Source organism: Hesperophylax consimilis, chromosome 24 (assembly GCF_061612785.1).
Source record: "Hesperophylax consimilis isolate HC1 chromosome 24, BYU_Hcon_1.0, whole genome shotgun sequence".
Lineage (NCBI taxonomy): Eukaryota > Metazoa > Arthropoda > Insecta > Trichoptera > Limnephilidae > Hesperophylax > Hesperophylax consimilis.
In genome coordinates, this window is record NC_142859.1 from 22,142,451 (window position 1) to 22,164,271 (window position 21,821).

At 34.2% G+C, this 21,821-nt stretch overlaps 1 protein-coding gene across 1 annotated transcript in view; it reads left to right on the plus strand.

Annotated features, from left to right (window-relative positions):
* Nucleotides 1-668: 668 nt before the first annotated feature.
* dmrt99B (doublesex-Mab related 99B) overlaps nucleotides 669-21,821 on the plus strand; it is a 63,545-nt gene continuing 42,392 nt past the window's right edge. The window contains exons 1-3 of the mRNA XM_089646297.1: nucleotides 669-779; nucleotides 1,774-1,914; nucleotides 2,872-2,995. Coding sequence (XP_089502423.1) covers nucleotides 669-779; nucleotides 1,774-1,914; nucleotides 2,872-2,995 — 376 coding nt within the window. The remainder of the gene's footprint in view (nucleotides 780-1,773; nucleotides 1,915-2,871; nucleotides 2,996-21,821) is intronic.

Below are 21,821 nucleotides of genomic sequence, written 5' to 3' on the forward strand. Positions count from 1 at the left end.
TTCGATCCTAAGTTACAATTTTGCGTAATTTGTTGCTTTTAGAAAATTAAAAAATTGTGCAAGTTTTTTGTTTGTTTCGACAGTATTTTTATGATTTTTGTGGACATTGTTCGGTGTTGCTGTGTGATTTGGTAATTAAATTATTGTGTTTTATGTGAACCGGCAAACAATAATACGTTTGAAAAATAACTGAAAAAATACTCCCTTCCTGAAACATTTTACTGAAAATGTTTGCCTAAATTTATTTAAATTTTCGACGCAGGACACAAAATTTGAAAATATAATCTAATGAACTTTTATAAAGGTCTATAATAATAATCATTAATACAGAGTGGAACCAACAGTGATTTGTGTGAATAATGTTAAAAATTAATTAAATCCTTAAGGACGAGAAAAAATTAAAAAAAATCTAATTTATAGGACTTGGATTAACCATGACCTTATCCAAATGAAATGATATATCATAAAAGCGGGCAAGAAACATAAGCATCCGAGTTCAAAGATCCAAAAACAATAGTTATCAGGAGAAGAAAGAAAGAAGTTTTTTAAATATCCAAATCAAAAGACAAAACATTAATTATCAAGAGATTTTGAACTGCCTTCTTGGAGATGAGCTATTAAAGTGAATAAGCAAAATTTAAGGATTAGAAATTGAAAAATATATCGAAATGGAGATGTCTCTCCCCAATGGTGTTGATGTCTCGCAACTGGTGGCCCAACACCCCGTCCTTGGGGCACTCCCGCCAGCCTTCTTCCTGCGGGCTTCGGAGCGATATCAGGTCCTGCCACCAGGCTGCTATCAGCCACACGTGGTTTGCTTTTGCACCATCCTTGTAGACCTTAGTGATTTGTGATTATTACTGGATATTTGAATTTGACCCAGAATTCAAAAGTTGTTAAATGTATCATTTACATGATGTGCATTTTTTTAATAGTTTATTATAAAATTTCAACCAGTACTTATTGAGTTTTGTTAAATTATTATAATTCTTAAATAAAAAAATTCTCTTCCACCATTGACCTATATTCTTCTAGGGGGGATTTTCGAAAACCTTTGTCGTTGTTATTATGGTATAACCTACAGTATCGTCACTCCTACTCAAGTCATTCTGGGCTTTTTATATTCAATTTCACTTCTTTTTACCCTTGAAAATTTTCTACCAGACCTACTCATTTATAAATAAATATTATCTCTCCGATAATTAAGATAGGTACTTTTGGCTAATGAATTAATGAAACGCAGTCAAAGAAAGAATAAAAAAATCAGAATTCTACCATTTCACAATGCTCCTTGACTTTAGGAAATTTTATGAACTGATCTATTAACTAACATGTGTCTCATATTTTACAAATTCAATGATGTTTGCATCTATGGCACAATTTATGAAATTGTCTACAATCCCTTTAGGTTCATTAAAGACTAACCAATAACCGATAATACCTACATATTTGATATTTCCTAAATTACCTTCTACTTTGTAAGCCTTCTGGCGTCCAGCATTGAAAACAGGCTTCGAAAAAATGTTTATATTTTTCAAAATCTTAACTATCAATAGTAAACAATTTTATTTGTCATTATATCTTATAATTTAAACACCGAGTTGAACAGATTTAAAATTCTTGATTCAGTCGCTTTTGACAGATCAATCCATGTTTAGTTGTTCTTTTTTCTTTCTTCAAGTGTCCTCAAAACATTTTCTATCTTTTCCTTTTATCTTACTCTCAAAATTAAATGCTTTGCTTTAGTTTCTAATCTATTTCTTTTACTTCCAGCGTACCCCAAAATGTGCCCGCTGCAGAAACCACGGGGTGGTATCAGCCTTAAAGGGGCATAAGCGCTATTGCAGGTGGAGGGATTGTGTGTGTGCCAAGTGCACCCTGATAGCAGAAAGACAGAGAGTGATGGCCGCTCAGGTTAGTACATAACACAATATCTTTTAACTGTAAAGCCACTAGAACTATATTAAACTACTAGTCTTTTATATTCATGTATATTCCTGATAGATTTCTTCCTGTTCAATATGGCTTCAATGCTATGCTTCAATTTTGATTCTCACACGTCTCTTCCAAGGTTTTTCTACCTTTCTTGTTCCTGAATAATGCTTGGTAATTTACACATGTCAATTATTATCATCCTTTTGTTTAATAGAATCTGATTGAAGTTAATGCACGATCAATGTTATAATTTATATGGCCTGGAGCTTTCTGTTGGTCTTGTCATAATCACATATTTTAATGTCATCTGTAGTTAAGTTCTTATATTTTTTATCTTGTATTCGACCTTTGGTTTAGGTATTCGTAGCGTGATCAAGTCTTAAAATATGTGAGTTAATTGCACATTATTAAGGGTATCTTTTAACGTTCTTCATATTGTTCTAATATCGTGTCATCCAGGTTTCCGAGGGTTTGCAGAAGCTCTTTTTTCTAGATTTAGGTACCTACGTTGCCTTTCTTATCTACATTTTCTTTTAGTTTGTAATGTGGGTAAATCCATCACTACCTACTATATGAACAATGCATGGGCTTAACAAAGAATCATCAACTCGTAAATCTTATAGGAAGAACCTGATACTATTGTAAGATTCTGTGAGTTTCAAAGACTGCAACGGGCTGGGCATATAGAATGCCAAATGATAGGACTTTGACAATTATAGCTAAGTGAGTAATCCAGAGGCAGGCCGAGGAAGAAGGGAATAGATTCTGTTAGAGAAGGACGAAAATGACGGAGGCCGATGTACCGCCATGATGAGGAAAATTATTTTAAGTAGGTTGTACATATTTTTCTGTTTGCTTTTTCGCCATCCCGATGAATTTGAAAGTAAACTTGCAATATACACGACTACATGTGTCCAGTTTATCTTCGTGCCGCAGGTGGCGCTTCGCAGACAGCAGGCCCAGGAGGAGAGTGAGGCCCGCGAGCTGGGGCTGCTGTACGCGGGGCCACAGGGAGCTCCACAGCAAAGGGGCCACTACAAAGAAGAGATGCATCAGCCCAGTGAGTACCTTTCTTCCTTATCTGCTTGTTTCCTCTTTATGTTTTGAAATTCACGCAGTCTTTCATTTCTTTGTGTAGCGGTCGGTGTAATCGTTGTACAGCTGATATTTGGCTCTTTTAACTAATGAGTTTGACGAGTAGGTACTGTCCAGTGAGTAAAGATTCTAAGGGTATATATTATGAAGAGGAAGTTAATGATAGAAGAAATCGGATGCAATCAAGTGAATCAGATGATTGAATTGAATCATCTCACACATAGAGAATAATAATTGGAATGGCTGAAATTGAAATCCTGTTAAAAACGTTCATTCAAACAAGTCATTTTTGAAGTGTTCATACTGGTGTAATTTTCCTGATAAATATAATGCCAAAATGTAACAATATTATAGAATTTTTATGAGCACATGTTCCGACATTTAATAACTTATTAGTGTTTTACCGACACTTTGTTAAGAAACCTGTCAATTTATTCGTTTAAGGTTTGCAGTCCCGTTTTAACAGAAATGCGAATAATTAAAACCAGATTTTAATGTTTTCTCCGTACACGGAGAAAAATTAGCAGGGCCTATTGTTGATTTATAAAAAAATTCTTCAAATTATTGGTAATCCGGTTAAAAATGGAACTGCAGGCCGCTTCCTGATAAACTTTTAACTTTTAGTGTATTCGTAATAATTTCGGAATACGTGTTCATGCACCTGCGTTTATCTTAATAATATATATGTCATTATAATGACAAAATGCGAAAGTTATGATTTTTATGCACACTTGTTCCTATATCGTGTCAAAACATTGATATTTAACTAAATGTTTATCAGGATACCTATCAATCCATTCGATGGCCTATAATCCCGATATTTCTGCTGACAAACTGCTTGAGCAGTTTAGCGGGTATAAATAATTAAAAAAAAAAAAAAAAAAAAAAAAAAAAAAAAAAAAAAAAAAAAAAAAAAAAAAAAAAAAAAAAAAAAAAAAAAAACGGACTACGAATAATTTGAAGAGAATTTTTCACTTTTAGCAAACACTTGTGGGTATACATAAGTATAATAATTAAAATAATATAACTTTGTTTGAAATTCACATAATTATATATATTTCTAACCAACCGGTTTCAGTTCAACCCTAACCTTTATCAGGGTTCATAAAAACATATTGGTTTTATAACATATTTATATAAACCATGATGAAGGTTCGTGTTGAACTGAAACCGGTTGGTTAGTAATACAGGGTTTTCCAATAAGAGGTGTTATTTTGATATTCAATCGTAAAAGATCAATGGTTTCGTTGCTTGTGTGGCACGTAGCGCTGTCTTGTTGAAATTAAACGTTGTCCAGATCAATACCATCCAATTCTGGCCATAACAAATCATTAATCATCTCTCAATAGCGCAATCCATTCACCGTAACTGTTGCTCCAGCCTCATTTTCGAAAAAGTAAGGTCCAATGACTCCGCCGGACCATAAACTGCACTAAACAGTCGAAAAATGAGCTTTGTAACTCGGGCAAAGCCGGGTAATTCATAACTTGCTTACTACTAAAGCAGGCAAACATCATGAAGAGGAAGAGAGAGAGAGTTAAGGCAGACACTTGAAATGAAGACAATCTCGTATATTATTTGTAGGAAATACTCGCATATCAATTTGACCACCTAGGTTGTCACAATTTAACACAGGCGTAGTTTTCTATTAAAGGCGGGCCCAGGGCCTAACTAGGGAGAATTCTGAACGCGTAGAACTAGCGCTGGGCATTGATGAGGGACCCAGAATGAAAAATGATAATTCTGAAAAATAGTTCATAATGCTTAAGAGGAACGGCTGCGGTGCCTGTTTCATACAAAATTTTAATTTGGATTTACGGCTAAAATACTAGAGTAAACTGTTTTTTTTTTTTTTAGTTAAAAGACATGGTAAATATAAAGTACGCATATGGATCAGATTTTCGATTTTTGCCTTAAATTATAGAATATAGGCCCCAGAAGATGACGATTTTACATGATTTTACGAGGTATCTTTGGCAATTTTTTGTGACCAAATGGAAGATATTTTTTGAAAAAATCTCACATATCCCGTCTCAGGCATATAATGAACTATACAATAAAATTTGAATCTTCACTGAAAAAAGTTTTATTTGCTTCAAAAGCCGAATTTGGTGGCCACAAATTCAACGTATATTTAACTAGCTTTTTTGTTATTGTCTCATTCGCACTTTCTTGAGTCGGGCTGGCTAGAGTAGGTGAAGCACGGGCCGGGGGGCAGGGGCCCCGGAGAGATCGCCTGCCTAACAAATACATGCATACATACCTACGTCAATCGTCCTTCATTTTTTATTATTATTGCTAGTGTATGTATATGTGACATTCGCAGTCAGCCCGCGCGGACATATAATTGACGAATTTGTTACTTTGTTTACGAATAATATTATTTTTAAACTCCACAGTTTTTAACCGAAGCATCCCCAAATAATTTATTTCATTCAACATGGGTAAGTAATCATTATTTGAGCATTTTTAACAATGATAATTAGGTTATGAATTAGGGTACTTACGTTATTGATTTTTATAAAATGTTATTTGTGTTTTAGGTCGAAAGTGGATACGTGGTAAGCCACCCAGTATGCACCGGAAAAAGAGGAAGTGCAATGTCAAAAAGACAGAAAGAACTCGGAACAGGTGAAAATTAAATGCAATATTTAAATCAATATTTATTATAAGTATTTATTTTTTACGGTAAAAAATAATGTTTTTTTGTTGTTTTCAGTTCCGTAAATGATGTTAAAGATTGTCAGGCTAAATTTGCCAACAAGGATTTTTTCGATGCTAAAACATCGATGTGAATTGTGGGCTTTTGAGCAAACGGTAAGCAAATAATTTTATTTTCACAAGAACAAACTCTCGAGAATGTACACAATAACATCAAGATACCATCTTTTGGTTAGTAGTGAGAGTTTCATTTTATTGCCGTTCAGCTTTTAGTTTTGATGACAGTGTTTTTACACATTGGTACAATTCAATATTACACCGACGATCTTTAATTAAAAGTGATTAAATTTAAGAATAAAAACCGTCCTCCATTTTTGCCTATAATTGCTTGTACTATTTTGTCGAATTTGTAAGTATAATCACTACACATATTGATCATACCTTGACAGTATAATATGCGGTCTTTTCTTTTCACGGTTTGATGCCTGATTTTTTTTCTTTCAGTACCGATGTGATTGAACCCGAAATATCGTCGCAGAAAATGTCAGACGTATCACCCGACATTATATAACATATAAGTAATGCCTTTAGTTAGAAAATTTGGAAAATTTTGTGGTTGACTGACAAATTTTATGAAATTAAATTTTTAATTAAATTTTATTTATGTAATTATTTATTTGCTTATTTATATTGGAGTCTGTTCTTACTATACAACTACTACCTGTCCGACTTTTTTTATTTTTCACCTTGTGCACATGTATTGTGTAGATTATAAAATAGGATTTTTATCAGTATAAAAAATCTGGGACTAACTACCATAAATGTATTCCTCACTGCCTAGAATGGACGGAAATAATTATACCGATTCATTGAACATTTTTGAATAAAATATGCTTGTTGCTATTATTCTTGCTGTTATTGTGCTGCTATTTTTATGGTTATTTTTATTTATAGTTATATTACTTAATTTTGTTGTTCACATAATATTCTTCTTACACAACACTTAAAAATAATCTCGACCAAAATCCCAGTGATAAAGTCAGTGCGTGTTCGGAATTATATACACAGCGACACGACTTTATAACTTTCTTCCAGATAAAATAAAAAAAATGTGATTCACAAAAATTTCAAAGGTAATGTAAAAATTAAAAAATAAAAGATTATGTCAAAGGTAAGGCCTTTACCGGTGCACTTACACAAATTTTAAGTAAGTGTATATTTCTATTCTCTACAATTATATTACTTACTGTTCATATATTATTTACTGCTGTTAATTCTATGTACTTATCTAATTTATAAACTTATACACCTATTATTACTATTATTATAATTTCGTATGTGGCCACATGTACGATGCACGTGTACAATTTCCGTATCTCCTACAATAATACACGTATCTGCTAATTTAAATGAACTAAACAAAAGGGTGATTCCCCGTTTAGATGCAAATATATTCACGCACAAAAGAAAAAAAGCATTTCTCTTTTACTGGCCTTTTATGCGTGATATTGTCAGTGCCTAACGTGTACATGCGCATATACCAATACTATTAAAGAATAGGTCGGAAGCCCTTGTATGTCTGTGCTGCTAATGGAATGAACTAAACGAAAGGGACATTTCACCGACTTCGTGCAAATATTCAAGCATTGAACTTAATTTCTTTTTTATTTAATCTCATATTATCTAACTTTTTTTGATCGCTTGCAACGTCAGCCGTACTAAAAGCCAGGTACTCCCTCTCCGTTCCCCGCTGCACGCTCCGTTAGAGAGGGACACAGGACAATAATTATTTTTGCGGGAGTCGAAATTTCGTCCGCGAAAACAACGCTCTTAAGGCCCTGTAGTAAGTGCTCAAAGATGGTTTGAAAGGGAGGGTTCTATGATATTTCATCAAAATGACACTTAAACACACCTTTAAAAAGTGATAGTTATCTAACCAATTTAACCTAGTTTTTGTTTTTTTTTCATGACTTTTTATCACTTTTTGTAAAATATTGAAAATATTTAATAAAACACGACTCGTTTGAAATAGAGCAAAATTTTTCGACAAATGCTGTTCATCTTTTGTATGGTGGGGGGTCGAAGGGGACATCTAGGTCTGCGAGCCAGTCTAGGGCATCAGGCGTCGCCTTGTGGACCTCATTAATCCCGCCGGGGAATGAATGGAGCGGGCATTCGTTGACCACATACTCTTTAAGGCCTCATCTGTGCATCATGTGGGCACAGCGGCTATGGGAGCACCTTAACCTATTGATGGCGGACAAATGCTGTAGTTTCATTTAAAGATACACTGTGAATTTTTTCATGCCTAAAACATATTAAATAACACAACTAAACATCTTTTAAAAAATTTCGGAGCTTACTTTGCAATTTTTTTCTATCGAGGGAATTTCATATAATTAACGTTTCTGCACAACAAATGTATAGATATTATCTTCAAAAATGACACATATATTTTTTTGTAACTTAAAAAATTGTTATAAATCGATAGAAATTGGGTATGCGATGGCATAATTAATGTTGCAGGGATACCTAATTGTTCTATTGCCGCTGCACGTAGAAAAATGAGCACGTGATCGCAATAAACTTCCTAATAAAATATGAATCCATTCAGAATATATCGGAACACGTGTTCATGCAGGTGTTCTTTTCCTGATAAATATAATGAAATGCCCCCAATATTAATATTTTTATGAACACGTGTTCCGCCGTCCTCATAACACATTTGCGTTTTACTGATATTTTGATAGGAAATCTGTCAATCCATTCGTTAAAGGCCTGCAGTCCCGTTCTTAACAGGAATACGAATATTCGACCAGATTTTTAAAGAAATTTGCAATATTTTAAATAGAGTTATTTAAAGTAATACTTAAAAAATAAATTAAAAAAATATGGGCAAGCGGCTGTTGTGAAAACGTTTAATATATATAAAATGGATCATAAATCACTCAAAATTAGTATTTAAAGAAACACTGTGAATTTTTTTATTTCCATAACATGTTAAATCACACAACCAAATGTTGTTTTTATTATTTTCTTAACGATTTCAATCTTGTGAATTTCATACAATTTTTCAACTCGGCTTCTGAAAAAAGATTATCTTAAAAAATAAAATGCGATATTTTATTATGAGCTCAAAAACTTTAAGTTTTGTCAAGAGAAGAAAGGTTTATAAAAATGGGGTGCTCCAATTGGTTTTGCTTTTACACTGAGAAGAATGAATATTTATTAAAATCCTGTTAAAAACGTGATGGCAGGCCGTCTCCTAACAAACCATCCATACATTAAGAATATATCGGAAAACGTTTTAAAAAAAAATTATTAAGAACACGTGTTCTGAAATTGCCATAACACATTCGTGTTTTAACAATAGTTTACTAGGAAACCTGTCAATTAATCCGTTAAGGCGATGCACTACGTCATGTAATATATTAAATCGAGCCGCTATCAATAACACCCCTTACGTAGATGGCGATAAGGTTTAAATTCCCGTTTAACACCATCCGCCTGTTTTGATTTATGCAAGAAAAAAACATGGCCAAAAAGTGCCTTTTATTTTATTTTGCGGATGTACAGGCATAAATATTTAATTTTTTTCCAATCATTTTATGAATAACTTAATTTGCAAAATTATAAAATAAAATCATAACCGAAAATGGGTTCGTAAGTAGGAGATTTTGAACTTTAAAGCAGTTTTCATAGGCCTTATACATTATTTTTTTCCTGGCTTATAAAAAGACTTATCTTAATAATACTCGATTATTTTAAAGGCCAATATGTATTCTACTCGCAGTATTTAATTGAAGCATCTGAAACATTTCTAGGCGACCAAATTTTCAAACCAAAAACACATGATTTTGCATTACTACGTAGTGCATCGCCTTAAAGGCCTGCAGTCCCTTTTTCAGATTGATCAGATTTTAAATAAATTAGCAATATTTTATATCAGTAAGTTTTCTCCGTGTAGGGGCCCCTAATAGTAGGATCCGCCTCTGTGGACCCACACTAGCACGCAACGCGATATGGAATCGGTAGGTATTATTGTTGGTTGGTTTGTCGGACTCTAGCGAGCGCTTACAGTAATGTAATGTATGGCTATTTGTTTAGTTTTATAAAAACATACAGTTTCATGGCCGCTGGGACACCGCGACTATTTATTCAAATACTAAACATCAGTAGCGGCACCATTTTTTTTTTGATTTTTTTTATCTTCTATTTTTTTTCATTTTGACGGACTCCGCGGCCGAGGGATAGGGCCACAGACATAGGAATTAATAGACGAGAAGATAATGGCGAGGGGTAAAATCAACTGTTAAAGAACGAAGGGAGTGAAGCTGACTGTGATTCGTCAATAAATCAATCTGACAGTAAATAGGCATCTCGCATTATAATATCACCATTTACTTCTTAAAATTAAAATCTGCTTTTGAATGAATAGACATTTTTACATGGGAGCGCAAATTACTCGCCACGTTATGAACAAATTTGCGAAGTCCAAATTCGGCCTAAAAATTCGGTTCTATTTTCAGAGTCGAATATTTCGTTTAAGTATTTAGTTAAGTCACTTTTATAAATGTTCATAATTTACTTCCCAGCAACCAACCAGCTTTGTGTTTCGCGTCCAGACGTTTCTCGATGTGATAGTAACAACTGATTCATATTATACGATGTGAATATGCTTAAAATAAAGTAAAATAATGCTTATATATGGAATGTAATACGACAATTGGGTTTATTCTCTTTTTCACATCTATTTTTACAAGTTTTCATAGTACAAGTCAACATTTTGCCGTGTTATTTCGTAAAATGAACCGATGATGCCTCGACCATAGTTCGCACAAGAATGATGACGTCACGTTTTCAAATTTCACTTGAGGCCATACGCAAGCACAGCCGGCTCCAATGGAACCGGTATGGGGAGTGGGGATAATACGCTTTTAATCACTTAGGGCAGGTCTACTAATATTCATATGTCTATGGATAGGGCACTCGAAGACACTCATTTTAGAAAATCGAAGGTCTTAACTTAAATTCATATGATGATTTGTGTTATTTTACAATTCATTCAATTGAAATAGAAGATACTCTCAGTACTCTTGCCGTGTTTGGTGACTAGATTTGAATAGCCAGGTACTCCCCTACCATCTTAATTCCAATATTCTTCCCTTCCTCACTACATACAGCCTCACAACAACCCCAAGTCGGGACTCTTGTGCGATACATACATACAAAAATCCTTTACCATATTATAAATTCGTTTACTACATAGAGTGTTTTAATTCAATATGTTTATCAGCCTGAAAATTTAAACTGGTAGCTTGTTTGTAGGTAGTATTGAAAATTCATTTCTAAACCATTGTTTTAGCTAAAATGCAGTATAATCCGAATTATTTATAGGTTGACTTTAAATTCCACGAAGCGCATTGTTTTTAGATTATTCTGGTGGATTTATAACTAACCGACAGTTGTCGCGTGAAATGATATTATCACCTTATTACCTCATTATTTTTTAAATATTTATGTTGAGGGATCAGTAGGATTTATAGGCCCTGTTACGAACCCTCTGATATGAAAATATCTGGAGTCGGTGAATTATTTTCCCATTTGATCTCTGGTGAGTTGACGTGTTGTTCTTGTATTTTTTTGTATTTATTGTGTTTGTATAAAGCACTTGCATAATGTGGATTGACTAGATGATCATTTGTGAAGAAGTGTGTGAAAGGGTTTAGTTTTTCCTATGGGGAATTGTAAATGGAAATATGGGGATTCAACCCGGACATAAAGTCGGAAACATAAATGATAACGTTCGTAACTGGATCTCGAACCCAAATCCTCTAGTTTTTACGGGAATTCTCGCAATTAAGTCACCGATAATACCAGCAGAATTTAATAATAATATTATTAAATTTAATGTGCGTTGAATTTTAAAAAAATCGGTATTATGGTTGATATCTATTTCAATTAAAATAAAACCAGCATTATACTCAATTATTTTTCGTATTTTAAGTACGACCAGAACTAATAATTTAAAACATATATATTTAGCTTTCGCTTTGTATTTGTTATTGATTCTATCACCAGGTTGATAATATCTACTTGTTGTAGCGATTACGATATTACTAAAGTAAATAGGTACAGTCAGAAAGATTGAATATGAACTGCTAATTTATGATAATTAAGAATCACTCTAAATTATTCGTAAGCCGGTTAAAAACGGCATTGCAGGCCCTTAACGAATGAATTGATAGGTTTCCTGTTAAACTTTTAATAAAAGAGGAACGTATTATCATGATTTCGGTACACGTGTTGATAAAAATGATAATATTTTCGCATTTCGTCATTATATATTATTAAGGCAAATGAACACGTGTTCCGATATATTAGGAATGTACGTAAAATTTATCAGAAAATGGTAATGTAATGTATGAAGTATTATAGTGCCTTTACTGTAGCGTATCGGGTAGTATGCAATAATACTCTTAGGCGATCTATGTACCTGGTATTTATTGGGGAGCTGCTTGTAGTAAAAGAGGGCGTACAACTAACGTGCATCGCCTTTTATAAGATCTTTCAAGCATTCCATCTCGCTTGCACTCATCCACATTCATACAGACATCACAGTTTTTAACCGGATAACGAATAATTAGAAGAAATTTTAATGTAATGGGCAATACTGATTTTTCTCCGTGTGTAGATATTCAACTACGCAATTATTTAAGTTATTTATTGCAGAGGCGTAAAAGCGTGGGACATTTCTGCATAAATTAATTTACACAATTATAATTTAACACGCGCCGTTCCTGGGCGGTTTATTTAATAATACTTTCATATTTAGTTGCAGAACATTGAAGTTTTCTATTGGACGTATTAAGCGGAGTGTTTGCTTTAAAAGATCTTTGTTTGTTCAGATATAGTGTCTTGTCAGCTTGCGCAACGCTAATGGAGTCCAAACACACCGACTACCACCGCTGGTTTGTCAATATACCTTGTTGCCTAGTCGCCTTGTTGCCTAGTTGCCTTGTTGCCTTGTTTGTCTTGTTTTTCTTCAGGGGTGGTCAAGTGATTCTCATTCTGAAAACAAACTCTTCTTGATCCACAATGGAGTCCAAACACGTCGACTACAACCGCTCACTGACCTGTTGACAAAATATATCTACCTTGTTGCCAGGTCGCGATAGTTACTTTTTTCTCTTGTTTGTCTTTGGGGGTTGTTAAGTGATTCTCATACAAAACGCAATCTAATTATGATCTCTCGTGGGATCCAACCACCCCAACTATCGCCATTCGATGGTCTGTCAATATACTTTGTTGTCAGTGTTGCCTAATCACCTTGTTGGTCAGTTGCCTGGTTGTGGAACTAGACAACAAGGCAACTGGTAAATTATAAACACCCTGACATATGATTTCTTACAATTAAACTGAACAATAATCTTTTTTGTAAGACTAACTTTTTAAATGAAATAAAATTGAAAAGGAAAACAACTAACTAAATTACCATCACGCTGTTTCCCCGCAGGGGTAAGCAGAGAGTACGGACCGCACAACAACTCGGTCTTGGCGCACACTTCTTGCCTCATTCACATTCATACATCGTCTCATACATACTCTTCTATTATTCTGAATCTTGACATGGCCTGATTCGAGTATCTGATTCACTTGATTGTGCCATGTCTTCCTCTTACCATTCGCATTTGCATCATATATCCTCTTCATGCCAAAACCATCTAAGCGTCCCTTTCTTAAGCTTAATCATTACGCTTACTTCAGCCTTGCACTCTTTGCGGAACTCCACATTCCTCACACGATCAAACATGGTTTTACCACACATATGCCTCAGGGATCTCATTTCAACAGCATTCAATCTACTTTCATCCTTTCTTTGCCAGTTCTATGCCTCACTTCCATACATCAGGATAGGTACCAGCACTCCATTGTGGACTGCTAACTTCGCTTCTTTGGACATTTTTTTGTTAGCGCCAACTGCGTTCAGTCCTCTATTAACGGAGTTATTTCCCTGAATAAAAATATTTAAAAAAGGTTGATAAGACATCATTACGGTACCTACGCTACATCCCAGGGTGGAAATGATGTCTTCATCATGATAATGTTCTCAACTAGCTTTGGCTACTAACAATTTGCTTCTCATCATTACACCTTCCTACCCTGCTCCAATAATTTACCGCTTGGTAAGTTCACCATTTTCTTCGTTTGCCTCTGGGAATCTTATCATCTGAAATTCTTTCCACATGGCTAGCCAAAAGGCATTTAAATTTCATCAAAAGAAATTAATCAATTTCACTAAACCTATCCTGAATGCTAAATTGCATGCTGCAATCCTGCGTGCGCAAGTAAATTTAATGTGATGTATTTGTTTTATTTCAGAACTTATTCATTTAAAATAATGTATAGTATACTCGTCGCACATTCCAGACTGGAAGATAATTTCAGTATCGCCCTTGTGTAAGACCACATTTCATAATTAAAATGATGCTTGACATGGCTTTACCCGTGTTTGGTGACCAGTTCTGAACAGCCAGATACTCACTCATCTTCTTCTACCTCATCTTCTTCTCCTCCCCGCAACTTTCAGAACATACCCCAATTGGGGATGCCATAGTCTCAATGACTCCAGACGGTTAGGAGCAATTGGGACTCTTACGCGGAATTTACTTAAAAAAATCTAAAAATACTCGCATACGCAGACCGTAAGAACCGAAAGAAAGCAGTGATTTACTTGCAAAAGAGCTCTTAATGTAGTAACAGGTTCAAATCATACCGTTACCAAAGTGTAATGAATACTTATAAAATAAAACACCGAAGTTCTCAGGCTTCTACGCCGCCGTAGCAAATGCCTACGCCAAAGCAATTAACTGCCTATGTAGGTAGAGCATCCATAGCCAGAAACTAGCTACGGATTGCTACGTCGTAGCCGCTATGAGCTATACCGGTGCTACGGCGTAGGTACGGCCTCCACAGTTCAATGTTCAACCACTTTGTAAATGTTTCAGAGCAGTGCTTTTTACACCTATTACCCAAGCCACTTGTTAGACCTCGCCGCGGCCGCTTTCATGAAACAGAGCCTCACCAGGAAACTTTGAATTTAAACACATTTTTTTAAATAGCTCCATACGGAGGACCTGCGGATAATAATATAATTTCCCTCAAGGTCTACGCCATCTTTTGCGATTTTATGTAGAGTAAAAGATGGACAGGAAGATCTTGGAAGGAAAAAGGTATAAGGGGTTGGGAGGAATCTAGGGGTCAGTGTGAATAGTAGTGACAGATATATGAATCCATCCCTGGGTCGAGATAGTCCTGCTGAAGTTGTCAAAGGTTCTCCTTCAACCAGTCTGGACCTTTTTGACCTTTTGAGCAAAACCATACCCTAGAAATAGAAATGTACAAAAGAGGTCTATGCGTTATCTATATATGAGAGAATAAACATACTATCCATTCCTATATCCATCCTTGTTCTTAACAGGAATTCTCGATGTCAACACTTTTAAGCAAACATTAAACTAATCACTGGAACTATACTCAATCCAATTATACAAAAATAGGAAAACTTATATGTCCCTAAAAAGTATACTCGTGAAAGATCCCTTGCAATTTTTCATATTCCGAAAGCGAGGAATTCTGCCTATCAGAACGCGCCAATCAACAGAGCGCCTCAACTGCTTAACGATGCTGCGTTGACCATCGACCTTTTCTCTTTCACAGATAATTTAGCAACTTTTGACATATGTCACAAAATAGTCAAAATGTCTCCAATACTTTTTATACTTACATGTACCTCAAATTTGTGGTTTTTTCCGTGATATGTATATCTGTTTTATGGATAGCATGAATAAATAAATAAATATATTTCGCTAAAACTGCGGAAGAGATTTGAGTTTTCAACTTTTGCTTGCCTAGCTGCTTTAGTGACCTGACTTTCTTTCTGACTTTCTTTCTTGACTGCCTTTAAGTAATATGGGTTCAATAGTTTTTGAGTCTACAGGGTACAAACATCTTTCGTTTTATCTAAATCATCACATTATTTATTTATTTCACGCCTATTAAGGCTTTTACATACATATATATATAAAAAAAATATTTACGAAATTATACACAAAAATAGTGCAGGAAACGAATATTTAAAACAATTGCAGAAAAATAAATATAAAGTCAAAATATCACTGAACTTGATCTACACAGCATGTAGGCACAAAACATAAAAAATCCAAAATATTTTTTATGTTTCAGTTGACAAAATTATTATGTGATAGTCAAATTAAATACCTTTATTAAAATATTCCACTACTTGATGAAAAAAACTTCAATAGGGTATGCTTATATATTGAAATTGATGTACTAAATATATCAACAAAATCGTAGTATTTGTTTCCTAGCTGTTGAATCCGTCGCATAGGAGTGTGATATTGGGACGTTGATATAGAATTGCTACAATATATGGTATGTACTGTCTTGTAACCGACCTGCTTGGAGTATGAAAAGAGATTACATATAATAAATCAAGGGTATCAAACATTGAATTAATGATTTTATACAAACAGCTTAAATCGTAAATAATTCTACTATCAGATAATTTTATTAAATTTAATGAACAAAGTACGTTATCGTAATTTAGATTTTCTCTAGGAATGCCCATTTTAAAATTTACATATCTTAAAAATTTATTTTGGATTCTTTCAATCGCATTATAAAAATTATTTTAACAATTAACTTACAAGCAATAATTATTCGCCTGAAACACTCATCCACATTGAAAAATCTCCTGATAAAAGATACATGACGCCAACGGGACTCGAACCCGTGTCCCTTCGATTTCCGGTCGACAGCTCTGACCACTGAGCTATGGCAAGCAGTAACAAGCAGTAATTGTTGAATGAAACACTAGTATATATTGAATCATTTTCGCGGGTAAGAGATAAGCCGCCATAGCTCAGTGGTCAGAGCTGTCGACCGGAAATCGAAGGGACACGGGTTCGAGTCCCGTTGGCGTCATGTATCTTTTATCAGGAGATTTTTCAATGTGGATGAGTGTTTCAGGCGAATAATTATTGATTGTAAAATAATTGTTACCCTTTGTGCTATGCATAAAAAATCTTGTCTTAAAACATTAGTTTACCAAAAAAATAATAATTAAAATTATGTTAACTAAAATCTTGAATACGGCTCTGCCATCCATTTTCCGCCACATTTCCTTTTTTTCCTCCAAATGGCCACTGCTGTAACTCCACCACACTGCAACATAACACCACCCACCCCACCCACTAGGTGTGGGGTGTTGGGTATTTCTACCCTCGCCCTCAACATTCTAACTTTTCCCAATAATAATTGGTCTGCAACGTTAATTTTTCCGGCCAAGAAACTTCGGAGTGGACTTTGGTACACGTTGTTGCCATAATTACGCTATTTTACTTCAGCCGTTTAACCAGTTCTTTCAAAGCAGAGCTGGAAATTGAAAAAAAACAGCGTTTTGAAAAAAAAATAGATTAATTAATTAATATAAAATAATTTTTAATTTTCGAATGCAATATTAGCGATTCCGAAACGAAAAGTTGAAACAGAATAAGTTACGGTCACATCTAGGACTCGAACCTGGGACCCTTGCCTTGCCGGGGCACCGCTCTACCAACTGAGCTAATGGGAACCCACCTCCTTCGGTCATATTTAACTGTATCATTCTTCGAATAAGAACTACCAACATTGTCTTCATTTTTTCTCACCGCATATTTTTATCTCTATGTATGCTAGCAATATTCAACTCAACAACTGAATGCAATCTATAGAGTGTCTTAAGATAAATATATCTTATTTTAATTTTAATGTGCGACATCTATTGACTTTTTTGCAAGTCTAGGTTGAATATTGGAGGATGAATAATGAGAACAATGTTGGAAGTTTCTTTAGAATTTAAAATATACCTATTTGAGATGATATTCCACAAAATGGTGCTAAGTTATTATAATTTCGTAAGAATCATTGAATACCATTAAAGATTAAAAACGATCACAAAAGCCATTATATTCCAGCGTTATAAAATTCCACAATCGAACGCCATCGACGAACTGCTCCCGAAGGCGCTGGAATAGTGTGATGTCATCATTCGAGACTTCCACAATAATGGAATAATATAATAGAATCGACATAGTGGAACTACCACGGTTCCACAAGAATCTGTGGAATCCGAAGTGCGGGCCCTATCGCGCCCTATATGAAAAATTCCACAGTATCGTTTATGGGCGAGGTAAGCCACCATTTGTGGAAGAAATATTATTTTATATTCTCATTGTGTTATAATAAATAGGTAGGTATATAGACATCGCAGGTGTTTAAAAGGTGGAATTCTTGAGGGGATTCTTTAATGTGTGGATTTTTTGTGTTATTAAGGAAAAATAGAAAATTGGTTTGGAATGTACGAGGAGAAAAATTAGCATTGCTGATTTATTAAAAAAATCTTTTCCATTTTTTTAAAATCCGGTTAAAAACAAGATTGCAGGCCGTTCCTGATAAACTTTTAATACGTTCCTAATATATCGGAACATGTATTCATGTACCTGCATTGGCCTTGATGATATATAATGAAGAAATGCGAAGTTATTATGATTTATGCTACTAAGTAGCGCAAGCCAAATACTAAGTTTGGTGATCGCGCTTTCGGTGTATCTGGGAAGAGAAAGTCCAGTTATATTCAATTTTTCAATTAAGTCCTAAATCCTGTATCTAAATTTCGCCAATAAACAATTAGATAATGTTAATTAAGTGTTAATCTCAAGTGACCTACCAGGTAAGTATTATACTATATATTTTCTCCATGAATAGTTAAGTAATAACATAGATCACTGTAGAAATGTATTATAAGTTTGTACAGCGCCCTTGAGGGGATTTTGCACAAAACGGCGCTATACAAGTCATCTAATTATTATTATTATTATTATTAATACTTACCTCTTTGATAAAAAGTTTAACAAGAATCAATTCATTCGGATTCTTAATAAATTATAAATATTCAATATTAGTAATTTTTCTTTCTTGTATTTGAGTAAGAGGTCTGTGAAACGGTAATCAGACAAATCATATATGTGACTAATCAGATTACTACTGAAGTGACATAAAGTATAATACTAGGTTAGCAATGTTAGGTTAAGTTTGTTCTGATTTGTAACTGATCCTGTTGATTAGTCATGAAACCGGTAAAAAAAGCCTTACCATTAGAAAATTACCAGGCCCGGCGTGCGCAAGTAAATTTAATTTGATGAATTTTTGTTATTTCACAATTTATTAATTAAAAATAATATATATTATACTTGCAGCACGTTCCAGAGTAGAAGATACTCTCAGTATCGCCCTGGTGTAAGACCACAATTCAGAATTGAAACGTTGCTTGAAAGGCGTTTTGCCGTGTTTGGTGACCCGTTCTGAATAGCCAGTACTCCCTCACATTCCTCTTTTTTAACAACATACCATTGTCAATATAATAATCATGTGCGGTAAAAAAAGTTTATAGTTCTCTACAACTGCATTATTTGATTGTGACGAGAAGGACAGAATGTCTTGGAATGAATTAGAGATAAGTTAGATTGAAGCATCATAATAAGTATACGTCCAAACCCCTTCATTCCAAATTCCTTCATTCCATACATTACAGTCTACACGCCGAGAAAAGTGAAACGAATGTTAACTTTAAGAATACACGCATGTTCTTATGCCTGGAAACGCACAAGCAAAATAACATGTTCCCCATACGCAAAAAAATAATGTTTGTAACTCTCGACAGGCCAAGATGCCAAACAAAACGTCTGTAACCAAGTGGGTCATCCGTCATGCTTCTGTCTTATGGGCTTTTAAACTATAGAAATCCCAATTATTCAGCCAATCATTGATGGTAACTTATGTATTTGCGCAGAAATACGTAAAATACTAAAATGATATGTCAAGTATTAAAGCTAATATAAGGAGGATAGTAATTTTGGGTACTACCTACTTCCCCACTTGGCTGCGGGATAATTAAACTAGATGTGTTCATTATCTAGTTTAAATGTTAAATTATTTTTGATTGATTACCAGACCAATCGTTTGCTCTTCAGAACAATTTTAATAATAGGGAAGTAAAGAGGAATTTTCTTGACGTTGTATTGCCGGTTGACTGGAGACTTTGGAAATCATTAAAAAAAATATAACAATTACTTAATAACTAAAAAAATAAATAAATATTAAAATGAATAATGATATTGCCCTAGCCTATGTTGTCCATCACTGCAAAAGCAACATCAGAAAATGCTGTCGTGGAAATAACAATATTTATGGTGTAATTTTCTAAACGAGCATCTTTATTATTTATTTATTTATTTTGTAAGAAACAAACAGCTTTTATATAATATACAATGATAGATATAAATATACAAGTTAACTGAAGTCAAGCCACAAAAGTTTCTTATGCTAAAGTTTATTGGAAATGAAGTTTTAATATCTCAAAATTAATTTGGTGTTAAAGGAAGAGGAAAATAGGAAGAGGATAGGAGATGCTCCCGATACATTCCATACTCTCATATTAATAATCGATCGTAAGCATTACTTTTTTTTTGTAATGAGTGTTAATAAATTAATACTTTAAAACTGTATTTGATTATAGTCAATCTGAGAAGCGCTGACGGACAGTTTTAATTAAGTAGTGTTTGTATGAGGTTAAACTAGCAATGTTTATAGGTTCATCCAAAAAATATTTATTTCCAAGTACATGTAGGCGATTCATTATGGAATTGAGTTCAGCGTTAGATCCTGTATTGTTGCAATCTTATTATCTTCAGTCATTGGTTGAATGGTAATGATTCTTGTCTAAAAATCTGTAGGTCGAGGGTTCAAATCTCGACATCCGAAAGGAAATTTTATTTGATTAATTCGTGTTATTTCTAAATTATTTATTCATTTAAAATAATCAATAGAATAGTGTGATTTGTGATTTCACAGCCATGTTAATTTATTTTTGGGGAATTACGCCATTACATCATTACATTGTTAATCATCAGGGTAGATGTGTAATATTTAATTATATATAATGATATACACTGTCATGTTAACCGAAACGTTGGCTAAAGAATGAGTAAGCGCAACACGGCATAATACCCGAAAAATAAATCACAATAATATAGTTTCAAAGTGGTGGATGCTTTCATTATCGCACTGCTGGAAGACCATCATTCAGAATCGAAACTTGGCTTGATATGACTTTAGTTGTGTTAAGGTTACATCCCTACCCCACCTTCCTCTTCCCCATCTCATTCCCTTCACTACTACCATAGGCCTCACAAGATACCTACCACCCCATCGTTGATGCCCTAGTATCACTGGCTCCAGACATTTGGGAGTTATTGGGACTTTTATCCGGTACCACTCACATATTTTTTTTAAAGTCACGTTCTATCAACATAGTAAAAAACCAAGCATCTAGAATATAAAAATAGCATTGTGGTTTACAGACTTATATGCTTACATGTTTTTTCTTATGCTCCCCGCGTAACGCCAGAGATATATATTACTATTTATGGTGTCGTTAATGCAAGGGGACACTTAGTGGGGTGGAATTTATGGGATTGTTATGAAGATGCATTATTTAATATCTTTGTATGTCACTCACCCACCACCCCTACTCTGTAATACAGACTGCATGTGAGAATATATGTTATTAAATGAAGTTGTCATTGATTACAAATCTTTAGAAAAGTACATTTTTAAAAATTTTCCATGGATTATTTGTCCAAAGAAATCTAGACTTATCAACAATTATTTTATTTTTATTTTTAATGATAAACTAATGTTTATAAGAAAAGGTTTTATGCATAGCATAAAGGAAAACAAATAATTATAAGCAATAATTAGTCGCCTGAAATATCAATACAAATTGAAAATATCTCCCGAGTAAAAATAAATGCCGGCAACGGGAATTGAACCCGTACCTTCTGAAATCCGGTCAGGTGCTCTGAACCACTGAGCTATGTCGGCTTATTTCCAACCCGCCAAATAATTCAAAATGTACTAGTACGTTAATCAAAAATTACTGACATTTTACCTAACCGGACATCAGAAGGTACGGGTTCAATTCCCGTTGGCGGCATTTTATTTTTACT